The sequence below is a fragment of the Macrobrachium nipponense genome, chromosome 35, assembly GCF_015104395.2.
Source record: "Macrobrachium nipponense isolate FS-2020 chromosome 35, ASM1510439v2, whole genome shotgun sequence".
In the NCBI taxonomy this organism is placed as follows: Eukaryota; Metazoa; Arthropoda; class Malacostraca; order Decapoda; family Palaemonidae; genus Macrobrachium; species Macrobrachium nipponense.
The window spans coordinates 41,679,507-41,701,639 of record NC_061096.1 but is presented as its reverse complement, the minus strand read 5'-3'; the positions used below and the strand labels follow the sequence as shown (position 1 = coordinate 41,701,639).

At 33.8% G+C, this 22,133-nt stretch overlaps 1 protein-coding gene across 9 annotated transcripts in view; it reads right to left on the bottom strand.

Annotated features, from left to right (window-relative positions):
- Positions 1-22,133, bottom strand: part of LOC135208674 (calmodulin-binding transcription activator 2-like) — a 579,281-nt gene that overhangs the window by 30,471 nt on the left and 526,677 nt on the right. For 6 of the 9 annotated variants that reach the window (XM_064241109.1, XM_064241106.1, XM_064241112.1 and 3 more), the window contains 11 exons: positions 19,402-19,473; positions 18,607-18,748; positions 18,096-18,142; positions 15,434-15,472; positions 12,980-13,288; positions 5,953-7,179; positions 5,682-5,808; positions 4,724-4,836; positions 4,204-4,362; positions 3,750-3,883; positions 388-611 (listed from right to left, as the gene is read on the bottom strand). In XM_064241109.1, the coding sequence (XP_064097179.1) occupies positions 388-611; positions 3,750-3,883; positions 4,204-4,362; positions 4,724-4,836; positions 5,682-5,808; positions 5,953-7,179; positions 12,980-13,288; positions 15,434-15,472; positions 18,096-18,142; positions 18,607-18,748; positions 19,402-19,473 (2,593 nt within the window). Of the gene's footprint in view, positions 1-387; positions 612-3,749; positions 3,884-4,203; positions 4,363-4,723; positions 4,837-5,681; positions 5,809-5,952; positions 7,180-12,979; positions 13,300-15,433; positions 15,473-18,095; positions 18,143-18,606; positions 18,749-19,401; positions 19,474-22,133 lie in introns of those variants that run through there. The other 3 variants (XM_064241114.1, XM_064241110.1, XM_064241115.1) reach the window with 3 other exon arrangements.

Below are 22,133 nucleotides of genomic sequence, written 5' to 3'. Positions count from 1 at the left end.
AGTGATCACTAAATTCTTATCTTTGGAAAAATCATCATGTTTCCTTTGTCCTTCAGTTTTGTTATTATTACCTGGACTTAACATTTTTTTATGATACTATACTTTATATATTTCCATAGTTGTCTGTAATTTTTAGGAAATTTACCATGATTAACAGTTACTGTAGTAACAATTTTTAATTTAATGTCAACTGAAACTTACCCATTACCAATACCCCATGTACTGTCACTTAGTTATTTAAAGAACTGACATACAGTTTCAGTAAATGAGCCTCACATATTGCGCTTCCAACAACGACAGAAAATTCCAGTTTAGGAAAAAAAATTTGTCTTACCTCAGTTAAACAAGATCAATTAAATTTGAAATACAATGTTGTATCAAACTTACCGTTCAACTTAGCACATTGCAAGGGTGTCTGTCCAAGCTGGTTTTGAGACAACACAGCTTGAGAGTTCCAGCGATACAAAAGCAGGGCTGTGTCCCTATGCCCTCTAGAACAAGCCCAGCTCAAAGGTGTGCAGCCACGAGAATCCTGCCGCAGAGCATCCACTTCACTTTCAAGTACTAGTGAAGGGTTCTCATCACGCCAACGTAACAATGATACAATTAACCTGTTACATTAACAGAAAAAATGTATTGCTGTTAGAATAAATGCTGTACAGTATATAAATTACTACTTGCATAACAAAATTTGGTTTTCAGATAAAATTAGCAACCTGGATTAAATGTATCTGACGAATGATAAATGCAGTAAAAGTGTTTAGAATACATCAGTCTACTGTTCAACTACTTAATGAATAAATTTTTTATAACTATCAAGGCTACTACAATCTTAGGAGTAAGATTTTTTATTTATGGCCATTGCTGACAGAGATGAAAGCGGAACAATTACTTTTCAACACCTTCCTGCGGTGAAACACATCAATACCCTCAGTAATTCAATGAAATTTAGTGCGTGTATGTATATTGTTTGCAAGGCAACTACAAAAGAGGTGGTAAACCCTAAATTATGAGTTAATGTAATTTAAACTTTCCTGGCTCTTCATTCCAGAGGGCTGAATCAACTGACATTCTATATTGCATTTCTCCTAAGAAAGTATCTGTTTGACATATGGCAGTCTTTTTTTTTCATATTTGGACACTATAAAATTATCTTAATGCCATGCAGGTGTCAAGGTGTACGATCGTGTCTTGTTCCCTGTATTTCTTTTTTTGTACTGACTGTAACATATTAGCAGTTCAAAAATACTGGGTTTCCCTTATATCCTATAATTATGAGGGACAGAAGTGGGAAACATGTTTCTGGTTCAGACAAATGCAAAAGAGGAAAATACAAGGACATCCTACCATCCCCAAACGCCTGCAAGATCTGACTATAATTGAGGTAAGGGTCTCTGAAAGTGTTCAAAGTGATATAAAGCAATAGGAAAGTAAGGACCTGGTAACCTACAATTAGTATGTTAGTGGTGGGCCAGATGGGGACCTGGTGCCCTAAATTAGGTTAGGTAACAATGCTTATTGTTCAAAATATATACATAGTACCTTAGGTATGGCTGTTTGACGGGAAGCTCCCTAGCTAGGTTAAGGACACAGTATCCTAGGTTAGGCTAGGTGGAGAGTCCAGAAAGGGTGTATGTATGGCCCTCTTGGGTAAGTGTGGACCCCGTAATCTATGTTAGATTAAGTGTTGGTGGGTGTTTGCTCTCCTGGAGTCAGGGCAAAAAAGGGGTGAAGCCCCAGAACAGGTAAGGATCTGGCTTTCTAAGGATATATTAGGTTAATTCCACCTAGGTATATGTTTTTTACTCATTTTGTGCCCGCTTCCCTAAAAAAAAAAAAAAAAAACCTTTCCCACCGTAGGATATGAGGTGGGATCAGTATCTCTAAACCTAATCATTTGCTATGGAAATGAATGTCAGTAGCCTAATGTTCAACACACATTTGCTAAAAAATAAACTCCAAGAAGCAACTACTAGGTCTTTTGTACCTGATACTTACATTTCCCATAAAATCCTTTTGGAAAATTTTTAAACTACTTCCCTTCCAGCTGCCACCATAACTTTCTACTCTTCCATCTTTTAAACATATCTGCAAAATCTTCCTCTGATACTGCTGTCAACATTAGGTCACCGACCTCCGGCAATACTTTTGAAGTCTCCCACATAGCTAATTTACTAAGAGATAAACAGTGGTTGGCTGCTTAAGAAAGACCCTTAACAAACACCAACATTTACCTAAGTTTTTAAAAGTCTCATTTCCATTTTATCTTCAGCATAATGTATTCATACAGTATCAAATTCTTTGACTTGTAGGCTGTTTGTATGACAATTTATGGATACGATCTCTTATAGTAAAAGAAAAAAAAATGAAAACAGGCAATTTTTTTGTAGAAGGAATAAACATCTGCCAAAGGCAAACATAAAACCATATCTTTAAAATAATGCTGATTTTAATAAATCTTGCTTTGCATACAGTATCCAAGTAAAGTATATTATCATGGTATTACAGAATATAAACACTAGAATCAAGACCTCTTTGTATTTTGTAATGTTTACATTGTCAAACTCTCAGCTGATTTAAGCACTACCTTACCGACATCTCAATTGACATTTGTTACTAGATGAAACAGAAATTGGAGATACATTTTTCTTGTATATCAACAAACTCTGTTTAAATAATGCAAATTGATTTAGATATGCAAAAACTTTAACTTTCAAAAGAAATAATGGTGCAATTTCACTTTCACCTATTCCAAATTGTTTGGCAGGCTGCATGTTATTCGTTTTATACGGCCGCAGATAAAACCTGTTGTTTAATTCCCAAGACCTTCTCCATTGCATGAACAATGAATAGAACATATATTATTTTTATTTATCGGCGTCACCATTACCACGGAGAATTAGCAAGCTTTAACAAGTTAACAGCTTTAACACAAATCAGTTAACAGCTTTAACACAAATCTTAATTACGGCAAATGATGTCACAAACAGCTGTTTCTCGATTTGGTTACATCAATCCTTGCAATTGTTTGCATGAAACGCAAAAATGTTGACAATTGAAGAAAATAGTAATGAATTATTAGATAAGCTACAAGTTGTTACTTATAAGAAATAGTTGTGAAATATTACATGAGCCACAAGTTTGGTAAGCCTGGTTGTGTATGGTGATTCGTATTTAGCCTTTTAGCTTCTAGGCCTATGACTTAGTCAACACACTTAGATGTAAAATGCATTATCACTGGAATATACCAAAACTGAGATATGCACAAGAAGCCTTTCCTAGTATAATATACCGAAATGAAAGTATTACATAGCCTTGTATAATCTACCGCAAATGCAGCTCGCAAGATATAAGATATACAAGATCATATATTTTGGAGACAAAATATTGAGGGTAACATATACGAGATCAGATGATACACAAGTACGTTGGCTAATTGCAGATATATATATATATATATACTATATATATATATATATATATATATATATATATATATAATATATATATATATATATATATATAATATATCTATATATATATATCTCGATATCTATACATATCTATATCTATATATCTATATCATATATATATATATATATCTATATATAGATATATATATATATATTATATATATACATATATATATATATATATATTATATATATATATATTACTAACACAACCATAGTGCTGTATGTTACTGTCAGTTGGGGAAAAAAACACAAAATTGTAGATGTGTTCCATACCTAGAGTATCCAAGCATGGCTGCTAAGTGCAAAAGAGTTAAGCCATGGAGCTCTGGTAATTCAGCTGCAAACCCATGATCCATACCAAGCCACTGTTTTCCAATCATCCTTTGGCAGTAAACTACAACTCGCTCCTGAAATTGTAAGAATTGAAAAAGTAATGTTTGTAGTCTTTAATTATCAAGGTTTTTTATACAGTATATCAGAGAAAAATTGTACAAATACTGTATAGTTTTTAATTGGAAATACTTAGCAGCAGATAAATTGTATACTTTACTGATCTGTTTGAACTCATAAAAGCCTTTTATAATACTGTAGAGGTCTGTCATCTATTTCTTGTTGAATATACTTTATAAAATATCATCAAAATGGAAGGTAACCGATCAACAACTCCAAATATCACTTTCATCTACCCAACTTGCCTTGCAAGGAACAAAATTAGACATACAGTTACCTCAAAGTTATGGGCTTTGTGCATCATGACATCACTCTCGTAATTGGATGGGCTTTTCTGGCTGTCGGGGCAAACTTGGACCCTTGTTTCCATCGTTTCTAACCGCTGGAGGAGTGTGAACTTGAGAAGGTGCTCATCTTGCTCCCGTACAACCTGCTCCTGTGAAAGCAATGAAAACCAATGTAAGCTTGGCTCTATTAGTAATATCTAACTTACAAAGCACAGCAGACGTAAGTTAACTTGCTCTTCAAAAAACACTTACACTTACAGCCAGTCCTTGTCCATTCTCTTTGTGAGATTAGAAACAACTCAAGTCTTTATATCTAGAGAAAATTGGCTTATTCAAAATACCCATTAATGACCAAACATATGATGATCTGAAATTGTCTTCTTGAGAACAGATTTAAAACAATACCGTGCAATAAATACAGTAAAATCAAAGTTTTAATTAGATGGCTCACTTGAATCCTCCTCTACTTATAGTATTGTAATGTATGATGAAAATACAATATCATCTCACCTCCTTCACTTTATTTTCATCGGATGGAGGCTGTTTGTACTCAAATATCACAGAATTGGAGATGACGAATCCTTCGCAGGCAACCTGAAGAGTTACTAAACCAACTTCATGTGCTGTAAAAAAAAAAAAAATAAATAAAAATAATAATAATAATAAAATCACTGTTTATGGTATATAAACATAAAGTTTTCCATACCATAAATGCGTCTACAATAAAAATGTTGATAATGAATCTCCGAATATTTTACACTGCTTTTAAGCAATTCTTTAAGAATTCTTGTAACAATTCCCCTCCCTGTGATAAGCCATAAAATTTCATTCATACCCAAATATTCAAATATGCATGTACCATTCACCATATTCTGTTTTGTTAATGACTGAAGGGAAGATGTGTACATTACAATTAGTTTATTTTTTAGAGGAAAATCTTAAAGCAGGTGTTGATGAAGTTCTCTTGAAATATATTGATATATAGTATGTCATAATGCACAAAAGAAACACTGTGAATCAGAACAAGAGTAAATTTGGCCAAATATCTTCACTTACAAAGATACCTTAAAACTTTCTCAGAAATGTTAACAAATCATATTGTATGGAAGAATGAACTAAGTTTTGTAAATTATGTGTTTTCACATGAAAACGTGTAAGCACATTTAGTCATATACCTAGTAGGTGTATGTGAACATCCTGCAAATGTTTTGGGAAGGGGGGGAACTTGTTACAGAGTAAGTTATGTGTCTGGGCTATCAAGAAACACCTATTTTCTATTTTCTTAACCAGGCGTACTGAGATAATTCTGGTTGTCACAAGTCTGGAATTCCTTTATTAATGGTTAACTTTTAAATTACAATATGTATCCATCAGATAATTTCAAAATTATAGCAGCTTTAAGCCGCAAATGAAGTCTTAAATTCACTGAAGTAGGTACTTGAATTCCTTACAAAAATATCAAAGTTACCTGGACAATAACAGCGTAAGACACCAGACTGAACAAGAGTAGTAGCTGTGGGAACACCATCAAAGAGTACTGTGTAAGGAGAGGAACTGCTATACCATGGTCCAGTTACTAGCACCTTCACTCCACCCTTGGAAAGAAAAATGAAACATTCTGCACATAATGAAAATAATGCAATCTGAAAAAAATACATCATCTCAACACACTAAAAATGAGGAACTTTTTGCAATGCAAGTCAATATCTATATATCAGAAAAACTATGAAAGAATTTACCTCAGGGTATGCCCACTCAGGAGAATAGTCTGTTATATTTGCAGTGTTCTCCCTATAATCCATCCTTGTGGTTTGCTGGCTCTGATTGGTAACACTCTTGCCACTGTTGTTTGTGCTGCTACTGCTATTGCTGTTGTTGCTGTTCAGGTTGTCTGGAGGTGATGTATCATAGTGATCCAAATCAGGGAAGTCACTCAACATATCAAAAGCATCCAAATTGGCAAGCACATCATCCTCTGGAGATGTCATATCATTATCAATGAAGTCCATAGGATTGACATCAGATGAGGAAGGTGCCTTACGGCTACATGAGCCTGCTGGAAGGTTTGCTGAGAGAGTCTTCTGAATGTCATCAGGAGACAAATCTAATGTATCTGAAAAAAGCTCTGTTTTTTCTGCAGTAAGTTCAGAAAGCTCTGCTTTTATACCTAGAAAGGTATCCTTTGAGGACTGCTGCTGCTGTTGCTGTTGTTGCTGTTGCTGCTGCTGTTGCTGTTGCTGCTGTTGGTGCTGTTGAGTTGTTCTTGCCTCACCTGCTTCCAAGCTGGACACCAAATTAGCAAAGGTCCCTGAATCCAGTGCAAGGTTCCCATTTGTTGCATCTAGCTTGAGACTTTCCATCACGTCCCCCTTGTCACCCTCACGTTTCACCAAGAGATTGGCATTATGTTGTGGTTGTTGACCACCTTGCTGTGGGCCATGACCCTGTTGTGGTCCATGCTGCTGCGCTGGATGGTGTTGTAAATGATGGTGATGATGTGGATGATGGTGATGTGGTGCGTGGTGGAGATGCGCTACATGGGTGGAGTGTGGGACGAGTGGTGGTCCATGGACGATAGAGGCAGCTGTAGATATTGGATGAGGCTGCCCCAAATACGATGTGAGCGTGAGGGGGCCGGCCAGAGGGGGATGTGCAGCAGGGTGGTGCCCACCCCCACCACCACTGTTGAGGATGAGCAGCCCACCCCCGCCCTGGATGTTGGACAGGTTCAGGATTAGCGGGGCTGTAGTGGTGTTCAGATTTGTATTGCTGTTGGGCGTTGTATTGTTGCTATTGGTGTTGTTGTTGTTATTATTATTGTTATTGTTGTTGTTGTTATTATTATTGTTGTTGTTATTAGATGTATTGCTGGTGGAGGGTGGGGGCTCTGGTGGGCAGGCCCCCTCCTGAGTTACGCCCTGGTACTGGGGGGTGACGCACCCACCTGGCCCACTCGTTGACGACACCTGTGGGAGCAGCAGCATGCAGCCATCACATGCATGCACAGGGAATAACCTGACCACACTGTGGTATTTACAGTTGATCAGGGCAAGCCAGGGTGGACTCATGGCAGGCTGGGGGATGTAGCCACTAACATGCTACAACCCCCTCAACTTCACACATTCAGTCATATATTGCATGAAGCTGTGAGGGTATATATATCAGCTTATGACTTTTACCTTTCAACATGTTTCATAATTGTACTAAAATTGATTAAAATTTTGCAAGGCTAAATGTATTATGATATATTCATAAAAAACTTTACTGGGTTCCCATTTGATATATTATATATGTATGTATATATACATATATATATATATATATATATATAGATATATATATATATATATGTGTGTGCATTAAGCTACAAATGTCCCTTAATATCTAATTCACTCTACCTCAGAATTAATATATTTTCATATACGTAGTATGTCAACTGAAGGGGAATTTTTTAGTTAGATAAAAAATTTGTCAGCTCATGGGCGCAAACCATGGAACCAAGAATTCAGGACATACAATGAAGCACTTTTACCCACAATGCTATCTCGTGATAGCCTTGTGGGTAAAGGCGCTTCGCTGAATGTCCTGAATTCTTGGTTCCGTGGTTTGCGGCCATGAGCCGACGAATTTCTTAACAACTAAAAGTGTCCCCTTCTGTTAACATATATGAAATTATATTAATTCTGAGGTAGAGTGAATTAGATATTAAAGGACATTTATAGCTTAATGTGCATGTATGAATCACAGTGATGTGATAATACTCATACACTATATATATATATATCTATATATAATATATATATAATATATATATATATATGTAAAAGCTTAACAAGTTAGTCATGGAAAATGTCCAGATCTTATTGACTATATAAAACAAGTCCAGTTAAGTGGAAAGCTTCAAAATTTCAGAAATTAACAAAGTTTAAAAAAGCCATTTCAAACTATTTCACACTCAACAAAGGCTATCCATCCCATTCGCAACATGGCTTTGGCAGTCGCATGACAGTCATTCAGATTTAAAAATCACCTGTTCAGAATTTTAGTAAATCCTAGAAATGCAAAAACAAGACTGAATCATCTACCCAGCCTAAAAGATAAAATTTCCCTTGTATAATAGTTTAAGCTTTCTAAAGCTTTCAAAATTTAGGAGGTGATTGCTGATAAGGAAACCCTTATCTTTTTCATTTGCAAGACTTCAGACAACTAACAATATAAAGGGAAATCTAATGATTCACCAAGTGAAAAACCATACAGTAATTAGTTTTCAACCATGTGAGTGCTTATTAACTAAAAATAATGAACGTTTGGAATTCAAGTCATATTATCTCAAAAAATAGACATTTCAACAGGTTTCTGTAATATAAAAATCATGAATTCATGAATTAAGGGGACAAAATAACTTTAGCGCTCTTCGGTGCCGGAAGTATTTTTCACAAGTTCATTATAAAATTGAACTATGATAATTTAATAAAAGTAGTGATCTGAATTTCTGTGGAACTAGCGGGAAATTGTTCATCATTCCTTATATATGACAGAGGCTTGGTTATCAAAATCTGATAATATGGTAAGAGTCAGATCAGAGTAATGATGTGATAGCTCGGTAGTGATGCTAATATTTACTCAAAACAAAAACAACTTTTCATCTTGTGAGATTAAATTATCCTCAGATGATTCATCTGGGCAAGTTACTTAAAAGAAAAAAAAAAAGTAAATATTTTTCTGCTAAAATACTTTAGTAATAATTTTTAAAAGCCTTGTTGACTCTAAATTCAGCATAAAAAATTATATACATTCCAGTAACTAATTTCCTGTAAAATATTGCAGATATCAAGAAGGTTAGTATAATACAGCCTTCTTCAGTTCCTCCCACTACATTACGGAAATACAGAATCTTCCTTATTACTTTCATGCTTGTAGGTTACACTAAAGTGAAGCTAAGAACAAAGAATTATTTCAATTCATCAGTATAATATATAGCTGTCATTCCTCTATATAATCTCAAGGGACCAAAGAAATGTGAAGTTTATATAAGTGGAATCTTAAAGAACTTGGTACAGTGCTATATTCTATACTGTACATATTTCAAATAAAATAATAGTCACAATTTAGTTTGCACTTTAATAAGTGAAATGGCCTCATGTATATGATGTACAAGGACAGATATCTGCAAGATTCCCAATGAAATGATAGGAAGCAAATGATTTATCTTAAGTTTCTTCATATTATGTTCCAAGAAAACAGCAGTATGTTTACTATTCTATAATAAAAAACCAATGGACTGTCATATCAATTTTCAAATCAGTTGGGAAAATACTTGAGAACTGCTGTTGTCTTTTCATTAGTAATATATTCTTTCAAATACTAATACTTCAATTAATTCTATAAGCAGCCACTTCATGAGAATATTTACTTAATTGTAATGTAGCATACTTTTCTTTTAAGAGCAAGAATACTCTATAAAGATTTTTTTTGATATGGACAATTAACAGGGGTGGATAGCCTTTGTCATAATACAAATTACTGTATTACATTCAGTATTTAAATGGTGGATTTGCAAAATAAACAAAAAGGCTTTATTGTCACACCAGAAAACCCTAAATATATCTTAGGTTCAATAACATTATTGATTAGTTCTTCCAGTGAATTGTCTTAACTAAATACTATTTAGGCAAAAATACTCCATAAAAATAATAGGTACAGTATTTATAACTGTATAATGCCTGATCTACCAAATTCCAACAACTAAACTTCATCAGAGTAAAGCCCTAAATATTATTCAATATTACCACAGAACTATAATCTGCTTAAATTCTTTTTGAACTGCATCAGTAGTAGAAAGGACTTTCAGTTATCATAATTCTACTGACTGCTTTGCATCACCTACTATTCATGCAATGATTATAAAAGAAATTGAATAAGACTACATATTTTGTTTCCTTGCAGAAAGGTATGTTCTCGAGTGCAAGCATACTGAAGTGCCTATTATTAACCAGTCTGCCCATGGAGTCCAACAGCCATGGCTTGACTTCACACAATAGAATAAATTTAAACTAATCTAAAGGTCTGTAAAGGAAGATCTATGGAACTGACTCTACCAATGCTGGTAAAATACTTTAAGCCAATATGAAACTACGTACTCACACAAAATTATTTATATAATACAAAGCACATTTGATTACAAATGACACTGACCTTTCCAAACGAACAATTAATAAGATAATTTGAATCTTCACAACACTTTTAATGATATAAAAATGAAGTACGTATAACATTAAAGGTAAAAAATTTAACTGCAAGCCTGATAGGTTCTTTTCAAAATCACAATGATGATGAGCATATAACTAAAATAGAAATTAAATCTGACCATAACCACTGACGATAAACACCTAATGTAATTTGAGCAATCAACTGGATGAAGAGATATCAGGGCAAGAAAATAAAAAAAATTTCAACATCTTAACATTGAAAAATGCCCAGAATACTTTTTAAAAATTATTTTAGTAGCTACAAACTAAAATGCAGTTGACCGATGGTATTTTACTATACTTTAACAGATAAAACTAATCATTTTTAAGTTAATTTATGATAGTTGCATCTACTGGTGGTTGAGTAGTTTTCTGCTTGTTGTTCCAGAATGCTATTCCAATCTTGAGTTATATATTAAGAATGAAAAATTTAACTTGGACACCAAAGTTGTGCAATTTTAAAAAGATTTTAAAAAACTCTCTCTTACAACAATTGCTATATAATTATCTTTTAAAATTTTGTAACATGACTTACAAATAAAACAATATAAAAGAAGTCAAATTCAAAAGTAAAAGACTTTGTCAATAAAACTAACAGATTTTGAAAATTAGACAGAGCTTCTGGACTACTATGTGGCATTACCTTGGAGAGCTGGAAAGCACCATGTTACCAAAATAGCAATGCTCCCTTTCTTGCAAATTACTCAGAATACATAAAAATGTGATCATCATGTGGTTCAAGTAAAATAAATAAATAGTTTACCTGACATTACCAAACTGGCATCAAGTACCACAGAAGTCTTACCCATATCTCAGAATTGCTATCTTCCTTTGGCTATCACATTTGTGTGAAAGTAATAGATTGTTTTCATGAAGACTAACAGGTTTAGCCATGCTCTACTAAAATCATCCACCTACAGTACGTAATGAATGAGGTAAAGTCATACAACCTAGAAGATTATATATACTATGTAAGATTAAAATCAATATACAATAAAATGCGTCTAAAGTGTTAAGACTCCTTCAGTGTACATACTGCATATGTTGCAGACTCAAGAAATGAAGGATTTCTAAAATAAAATCTAAAAACAAACTCAAGGGAAATTAACTAAATGTCTAAACGAAGACTGAATATTAGTACTAACAAGCATTTTGAATGTTATCTACTCATATCTTGTTATGAAGAATCCAGGAAAAATTGTATTCTGTTTAGTTTCTGAAAGTGCCATAAGAATACTTAAAAAAAGCATCAAAACATACTGTGATGGGTTATAAAAAAAAAAGGGGGGGGGAAGATACTGTTTTGGGGTAGAAAGCTGGTTTTAAAAGTATATGCTGCAGAGTTGATGTAATGTATAAATTAACCTTCTGATAAGTTTGGTGTACGTGCTGTATTTATAATCTTAACTTATTTTGTAATTCTAATTAAAACTAAATAAAATTTAGCTGGGAACCTATGTTAAACATATGGGAATCCACTCATGTTTCTAGGTTCTACTATTCATACAAAACATAAGCACCTTAATAAGAGGATTCTTGAATATATATAAATACTACTATTAACTATATTATTCTATTTTCTTCATGTGCAGCAAACATAATTTTCATATACTAAATTCATACTGGAATAATTCAAATGATTTGTATAATACATACTAAAGTGCACTGTACTTTCGATGAACAGATGTAGCTTTATCATGGATTAAAATTATATAACTGTGGTAAGTAACTTTTCTGTATACACAGACTACAGTCTATGAAAATTTTCTATAATTTTAGCACAAAAATTTAATTTCATTCACAACGATGCTTAAAATATGTAATTACATAAATATATACCTAAGATCTAGATCTAAAACTGCCTTGTCTGAATTTTCTATTCTAAATTTTAACAAGAAGCTCAAGTATCAAGTACAATGACTGTGCATAAATATCTTAGGCTATAAACTGTAGTACTGCAGTTCCCTAGATAGAGAAAAAAAAGCCATAAAGTTATCACTTTCAAATTGAAAAAAATACTAATGTCAAAATACCTGAAAGGCTATGTTTTTTTGTGTGGTTGCTTTTGCAATACATTAAATATAAACTCAAAATTAAAGCTAATAAATAATAAAGTGGGTTACTGATCATCACATATCTGAAGGGGAAATTTATATACTATTATTCTAATAATATGTTAACCGGTTATTAAATCTATTCCACCTTGTTGTTCTCCAGCACTAAAATTTGGATACCTTTAGTGATTTTATGCAACAAAAAATACTGATCTAAAACTTAATGCATTCATAAATGTTATTCAAAATTAAGTTTAAACACTGCATTTGGAAACCAAACACTTAAATGCCTTAAGTACTATTTTATTTCTTAAATTGCACCCATAACCTATAAGTATTCTACATAATATAAATTCTCTTAAAAAATTATTAAGTTTCCCTTTCTAATGACAATGAGTTTAAAATTAGAACACCACAGCAGAGAAGTACATATGTAAAACTTATACAGAAGCTCTTCAACAAACCTGGTTATTTGTATCAGAATCTGATGGTGTTGGCATGGCTACAAGTGCCTGCCGTGAAGACGTAACTGTGTTAGCTGAATCATGGTGATGGTGATGATGGTGGTGATGGTGATGGTGGGGTAGTTTGGCCACACCGAGACGTCGTAGCGGATGTAACGTGCACTGTTTGTTGTGCTCGCCACCAACACCTGCTCCACATCCACATTCAACACCACCTTTATTGGCAACGGCTGCTGCGGCTGCTGCTGCCCTTGCAACACGCTGCTTTTCCATGAGTTGCGCAACGATAGCTTCCACTGTCTCTGCAGTCTGTTTTTATACTTTGGTTACTGAAATATTGCAGTCTATCCACACCTACATTATATACTAAAGAATTCTCTAACAGATTTGTCTCCTTTGATTGTTTACCGAGTATATCAAACAAATTTTAAAATGTTATACAGACTATCAGTATAGAATGAGGGAATATTGAAAAATAAAACAAGCAAAATAATTTCAATTAACACATGTAAAGAGTAAAAAAGACACTAATCCTGAAAAGCATACTTTCATTATGTTTACATATCATGATTTTATAAATGATATGTAAATAAATAAATTTCATCTAGTCTTAATGATATGGATTTAACAACAGACTCCAGGTTATTATCATGCTTTCTTTACACATGCATGCACTAACATTGCTTACCTTTTCAACAGCCCTGTAATAGACAAAATAACTAAAGGAGTCTTATAAAAGGACATATACAGTTTATTAACAGACTGGCTGATGAAGAAATGTCAAATTTCTATGGGCAAATCTACAAATTCAATATGAGTGCTTATGAAGCATCAGAGATTCCTGCATGACATTTAAAAAGGATGTTAAACCTGACTAGGGCAAAAATGCGATAACCGATGGCACTGCATGCAGGGATGTCAGCTTGCAATAGCTATTTGAAAATATTCTAAAGGGGAATTAAACATCACCCAAACTGGGGGAAGTGATGCATAAACCAAATTGAAAAAGTGCAATTTAGTATTTCACATGACAAAAACTTCCATTTCATCTAATGAACTCGTCAAAATTATCTTGAGAACTGAAAAAGTATTTGCTAGAAATTCAAAATTACTCATTCTTTTTACAGGAACATGAAAATAGTGATGGGAAAATAGCTATGAAAAAGCTAGTTAAGATTCAAAATAAATATTAAGAATTCTTTATGGCCTAATGTAATGGAATGCAATCAACAGTTTAACACAGAGTACTGAAAAGCTGAATATCACCACAATGAATTTCAGACTTTTTTTATTTTGAATTTTATATCCACAGTAAACAGGAGAAACTGTAAGTGACATCTAGATACAATCCACACTAAGGAAGACAGAACTGAAGTATATGTATTGATGATTAACAATGGTGACTCAGTTTCCATTGAACAAAAAACTCACTGATTTTATACACTGCTTAATTATTGGATGACTATTTTGCAATTTTGAAGCCTAAGCATTACCAAAATACTTATTTACAAGCGATTTATCATACCATCATCAATTACCTTTCTTGTAGTCTATATATCATGACTGACCAGATTAATTAGTTGAAAAATCTTTGCCATATGGATAAAGTCTACGGCAGATGAAAAACTTAAAAACTGCAATTTAATATATCTGTTATATACAGAAGGTTCTCATTACTTCTATGTGGGAAAAATAACTGAGAAAAATATGATGTTGAAGATATAAAAACAAGATTATTATTCTTATAAAAAAAATTATATATCCAATATCTTTTCAAAAAACATTGCAACCTCTTTTTCATTTACAATATATATAAATTCATAAAAAAATCCAGTCCTAGGGTACCCATGCTAAAATATCCCAATACGTACTTGTAATTTCTAGTGGTATCTAACCTTTAACATCTTCACTTACAAGACATGAGAAGTTGATTACAAATCATGATGAGCCAAAGTATTCACAAGACTCAATGATAGTCTGTTTTCATATATAACTTTGGAAAAAAGCACACAGTAAACCAATATTAATTTTATAGCTATGAATACTCAAGAGGTAATGATAAATAACACTAGTTTACATACATAAGGTACAGTTTTAGGAAAATAATGAGGACCCTCTCTGTACTGCACGAGTTAAGGTTACTGTACCTCTTCTGCTCATGCGAGATATCGTTTGGTTAAATAAAAATTCAGGAACAACTGCACTGAGGTAAAAAATCTCAAAATGCAAAAAATACGAACTATTGAATGACCAGTTATGTCAAAGTGATGCATAAAACAGTTATGATTGGGTTAGACCACAATTCGACCAGTCTCTTAATGGCGAACTGCAGAGAAGCCAATCCTTAAACCATATCCATGATGCTGACTGTGACTGTGGAGGTTAAGGAAAAGGAAGGGTTAAGCAGAAGATGCATCGGGGGGGGGGGCGGAAGAGGATATGGAAGAGACTGACCTTGCTGATCTGGCTGTACACCCGACCTCCACACGAAGGCTAAAAGAACATGGAAACACTCAACACTGATACTGGGGTCACTGAGCGCACTCAAGGGGGATAATTGATGAGTGGGGAGGGGAGGTTAACAGAGTACTATATATATTTAAAGATCATTCAGAGCTTCAATTACTAGGATTTAGTCACATGCAACAGATGTTATTTCAAAAAAGTATCGTGTTGATATTCAAATATCAGGATTTATGGGGGGGGGGGGGGGGGGAAAGCTGAGTAGTAGAGATAATTTTTAAAAGAATTCATCTAGAATAGTAAAATATTTACTTTCGGGGAAAAATTTCATCTCCCTTGATTTTGCTCTAGCTAGAATTAAAAAAAGGGCACTACAAAAGAGCCAAAAATAAAAGTCTGCTGCAGAGATCAGGCCAAATAACCTAGTAGAGCAAGAATTTGTTATGTGAGGGACAACTAACATCAACATACTCTATACACATCACATTCAACACTTATATTGCCTGAGGAAGGGAGAATGGGAGCATATCTACTCCAAAATTCTACACAACTGAACTGACAATTTCTGTGATTCTGAAAAATATACAGTTCAGTACCACAAACAAAAAATGAAATGTAGCTCATTGTTAAAAGTTAAATTTATCTTTACATGTGCATGTCAACCCCTACAGAATGTCCATAAATTATAAAGATGAATACCTGAAACCTAGTGGATCAAAACAAAAACTGGCTCAGAATTTAATGGCTGTTTGTTTTGAGAATAATGAAATAGTGCATAAACTTATGAACAAATGCTACAGTAATAAATGAACAAATTTAATAGGCTTGTAGTTTATAAGACCTTATCCATATGTCTGTATGTAGGGTGTCAATAATATTTACAGGTTTGTTAATAGTGTTAATATTTTATTCAATTTGTTGCAATTTTCAGATCCTATGGATTTTCTATAGTTAAACAAAGACCAAGTGACAAAGGTAGGTATCTGAAGGAGTTGACATGTACGTCTACACAATACGTACGGGTGTATACAAGTATAAATGAGTATTTCAAGGGATATAATAACTGCTACAATATTAAATACCATGTTACAGGGAAATTATTTCCAAAACAAAACTCATTATCAAGTAAGGACTTGCTCCTTCTCTCCTACCTCTTGATATCCAGTAATAACTTACATATTATTAGTACAAGACTACATAATAAGTGATAAATAGTACTGTATACATTACAATGCTCTACTTGGCAAGAACAATTGCTCCAAGCAAGTTCTGAAGACAAATTTCATATACGTATTTGTGAAACCTAGATCAAATCTCATCAACTATACATACATAGAGTTCTCCAAACACATCAATTTGAATAAGGTTAATCTAATTAAATCTAAATACGTAATGTATATTGGAGTATTTTTACAGCTAACTTCTGTTGTCTGAAGGAATCCTACTAAAAACTGCTAACCTAATGCCATTAAAGTGTTTTTAATGCAAAATGAAATTTGGTGGAATCTCAATTTACGATTAATGAATGTCAATTTAGTCTTTCATGATGTTGAAATGTAATAGTATAAAGTTTCTATCTTCAGCAAAGATAACTGCTTGGGAAAATATAAGGTCAGGTTAGACAAAATATTAATTTTTGTCTTTGTCATTTCAGACATTTTGCCACGGACTACTGGCACTGGTCTGAGTAACTGAAATATGTATTGTTGAAAGGTTGAAAAGTTAGTTTCAACTTAAGTTAATCTACTGTCAAAGCCATAGTGAAATATATAAAACTAGTATTAAATCTTTGTTAAAACATAAATTCCTAAAATGCTGTCTAACATATTTTACTTCAAATAACCTACAACCTGGCATACATTCATTTAATTTTATTGAATCAATCTTGAACCATACTTGATTAAATTATAAGTGATATAAATGGCAATAAATATATATTAGGGACACCAATAAGATGCGAGTAAACCCCAAAATCAAAGCTTAAAACAATTATGAGATATCAGACTGGCAATGAGGAGAACTTTATGTCATACAGCAATAAGCACTTCATGGTAAACATTTTTTCAACTGGGATGGAAAAAATCATTTAAATACATTTAGAAATTTCCACGAATAACTGTCATTAATAACGACGAGGCAGGAGATGTAGAATATAAGTTTATATATGTGGAACATACATGGCTGAGGATGAGAGATATCTCATAACAATAGTTTAGACCCATACTTCATGCACTTTTCTTTCAATGCGGCCTAGATCAGAAGCTAATAACACACAATGGCATCCAAAACAAACACTGTAGAGGACAGTTATTGTGCTGTTTACTGTAAATGTCTACAGGAGAGGGAGAAAGAACCAGCTTCATTCATGAAAGTGAATCAGTCATTATCAAGAGATTTTAGTAGCTATTTATGAACAAGGAATTTCACTTCCTCCTTTACTATGAGCAAGATTAGACACTGCATACTCCTGATTATCACAGTCTTTAGAAGTGTATAGTGTCATCCTTACCACTTAAAAAAAAATAAGAGGAAAAAACCATCGCTAATCCTCATCAAGGTTATGAAATGGCTCATACAAAGGCAATCAGCTGCTTGAGAGTTAGCCTTAAAACAATCAAGACGGCCAACATACGGAAAGAGAAGTAATATTTACCGAGATCTCGAGTTCGTTGTTGAGGTCCGGTTCATCCTCGCTGAAGACTGCGGAAGCCAGGGTAAAAGAAGCTCAGTAAACACGCCAACAACACTCTCATTCATTTTAACATTTCTCTTTTAGCGAATTGAAACTAAAGAACTATCTATCCAAACTCTGAACAGAAAAAGTAAGCATTTGGTCAATGACATGTACTGGTACATATTAATAGTATAAAAATTAAACAGTGAGAAAAGGCACTCTCCTAATCTACTTAATACTCTCTTGGATTGAGAGAGAGAGAGAGAGAGAGAGAGAGAGAGAGAGAGACGAGAGAGAATGAGAAAGAGAGAGAGAGAGAGAGAGAGCACAATAAAGTTATTAGTTTACATATTTCAAGAAATTCAGTATAACTGAGAGAGAGAGAGAGAGAGAGAGAGAGAGAGAGAGAGAGAGAGAGAGAGAGAGAGAGAAAATGTATCATGTCATTAGTAATTGAAAAACGAAAATGAACATTGTAAGTTGTACTAACACATAGGTTTGAGCTGGCTAATGAGCTCCTCTTTGGTCCACTCTTTCTTGTCCGCCCACAAGGAGATACTGGAGGCCATTACGAGTTTGTTGTCATCTGGGTAGGGCACGTTCAAGTAGTGCACCAACACGATATCTGGATTCTGAAAAAGACAAAACCTTTGAGTAGAGAAAAATCTTCAAAAAATACTATGTTGCTTCAAAAAATACTATGTTGAAATAACATCATTAAAAGGGAATGACACTGTTGAATTTGAAACACATACAGACCAAATTCTGGAAAATTAATCTATAAATTCATATGATTACCAAGGTTACTTATGTACCTAAAAATGCTAGATTGACAGAACATTTAATTCAGAGAGAATAGTATAACCGAGTTTTAAACACTAACAAATAAAATTTTGGATGTTTAACGGACGAATACACATGATTACCAGGGTTACTTATGTATATGTCATTAAAAGTTTTGTCTACAAAACTAGAGGGTGCGAAATGATAAATTTACTGAGCAAAAGGGAGAAGGAAGACTGAGTGGCTCAGTGTGAGGGTGAATTGAAGACAAAGCTGCGTCTTACATATTTCAATTCTATGGCCATCCCTCATCTCTCTTTCTGTCCATCAAGAAAACAGTTATGAAATGGCTTCCATTTTAATCTGATCTTCATAAAGGACTCGTTATAAATAAATAAACGCCACTTACATCACCATGAGCATTACTTAAAAGGAGTAAAAAAATATATCTCATAATTACGTAAAGTAGGATTTATAGAAGGTAAGTTGTTAAGTGACTTACCTGAAGAAGCCAGTAGCAACGGCGGTGAAAGGTGGGCAGGATGGCAGAATGTACGTAACAGCCATAAATACACTGAAAAAAATACCTCATTAATTTTGTGAATAGCAATGCTCTATTTATCACAAACAAAGACTTGGTATTAGTGCCCAAACACCCACGTCCTAATAAACATATTTTAGATACCTCTGCATCGCAATCATTACAGTAAATACCACCATTTGCATAGGATAATTATACTAATAACTTTGGGAATAACTAAATATCTTTGTTGTTTGTATACACATACTTGATAAATAGGGCATACATATAAGAACTCTTATTTGAAACACGACACATTTCAACAATGTGATTTGATATATAAACACTGCTTTCAGAAATAAACAGGTTTAAGATAACAAAGTACAATATAAAAATAGAATGTGTTAAGAAAAGGAAATTGGCCTGTTACAAAGTATTTTATGAACTTTATCACATAATAAATCAAATCATAAAGTGCTCTATAAATAATTTCTATTAGGACACAAACAGCAATTTATAGGGGCATAATCAAAAGATTTCAAATCACATATGTAGCGAGTTAAAACTCATGTTTCGAGAAAATGATTTATTAAAAATATATTTGCAAAGTGCTGATAAATGATAAATGATAAATAAGAAAGCATACATGAAACTAATGAACACAATACATGAATAAATGGAGACACGAAACATTTTAGTATAAGATTCACAGAACGTAATTGTAAATGAAATACATTAGAGTATGTTAGGAAATATGATTCACATTTCATGTCACCATAACTGATAATAAGAGTCCTTGACACTTCTCAGGACACACAGGTTAATGACAACCAATGATGATGATGATGATGATTAAAAACATGTACAAAAATGGTATTGTAAGTCTGAGAGAGAGAGAGAGAGAGAGAGAGAGAGAGAGAGAGAGAGAGAGAGAGAGAGAGAGAGAATTCTCACAGCCTCATTAAAACCGAGCGAGTCTGTTCTCTTTCGTCCGAATGGATGAACTCTCTATGCTCAAACCACCCTAAGGTCAAATGGCAAACGCGTCCTTTCCCACTAAAATCGACCTGCTTTTGTTCTGTTAAAAGACGATTATGCCGCTGATGATGAAAGTTACTGCCACTGAAAATGGAAAGATGATTATAACGCATGAATAAATTACTACCGCCTAAACGAGAGGCCCCTTAACCTCAAAATCTCCATTCACTTCGACGACCCCCCCTCCCCCCCACAAAACCTACCAATCAGGAAAACCACCCTTCTCCATTCTCTTGTTTCTTCTCTTTCACCTCTGGCTATGTTATTCCATGTTCAATTCTGTATGTTTCAGTAGGCTTAGCTTTTGTAAGTGCTAATATGGTCCAAATACTTTCCAGGAGTCAGTAATCATAAACTCATCCAAAATCCTCCTAAATTGCTTCAAATTTCTCTTTGGGAGTTTGGCAGAAGGCCCTGTTTGAAGGAGAAACGTCGAGAGAGAGAGAGAGAGAGAGAGAGAGAGAGAGAGAGAGAGAGAGAGAGAGAGAGAGAGAGAGAGAGAAACTTGGGCATCGAATTTCTGAGCTGAATCATTATTAGCACAAAACGATTAACTAATTAGCAGAACACCCATTAAAGTTCTATTAGCATAAGAGATTCACAGACCTTGCCGAAGTAGGGATTAGCATAACTTCATAAACAGCGGACATAATTAACATAACTCTCCGGGCGCATATCATATTTCAGTTAGCGCTCAAACTATTGGGTATCGAAGACGCCTAGAGTTCATACGAGTCGGTAGTGAAATACTCGTTGGGTTATCCGTAGAGTTTTTGGGAGGTTTATTACCAGAGCATTTTTTTTTTCTCGTACATTATAGTCTTTGCTTTCAAGCTGTAATTGCATCCAAAAGTTATTTACTGGATTTTTAAGCAAAACGAAAATTTACCAAAATATCAATACTCCTATTATAAAACTAATATGGTGCATAACAGATTTTTTGTGTGCTTCATATGCTACTCTGTAAGAACAGACATTCATGCTTTAAATTCTTCGCGCTTTTATATAGTAGGTGTAATATAATTATATCCGATAGGATTTTCATTTCCTTTACCTATGGCCTACCAACATCATCCTCCATAGCTTCTTATCCTGCTCACCCATAATTTCTCACCCGTAAACATAACCTTAGTGCAATGAAAATCATTACTTTTCATAACAACAACAAAAACATCACATCATCCTTTTCTTTCATCCTACATCTCCACCATCACTGCGCCCTCTCTCCAACACTTCAATATTACACCACCAGCACAACCGTCCCTCCAACACCTCGGGGTTTTTCCCCCCAACCTGAAAACATCTTGAATGACTGAGAGAAAACAGACAACCAATCAAAGGATTAAACGTATTTTCAAAGAGCAACATTGATTATTCGAATCAAGAAAAGGCGACGGGGAATATGAATTTATGCTATTTTCATATAGCCTACAAGTTCATTATTATTATTTTCTTCTGAGCAGCAATAAAAAAGTTTTTAGTTTTTGGCAGCTCTTACACTCTCCTTACCAGATAAAAGTATAAGGATTAATCAAACCCCCGAAAAGAAAAGAGAAAGAAAAAATACAATTCACTATAATAGTTTTCCTCTCGATTCCTCAGAAATCACCTGAAAATTAATTGCGTTTCCCAAAAGACAAGAAAAAAGGGAAATGGTTTTTTTTCCTCGGAGCCAT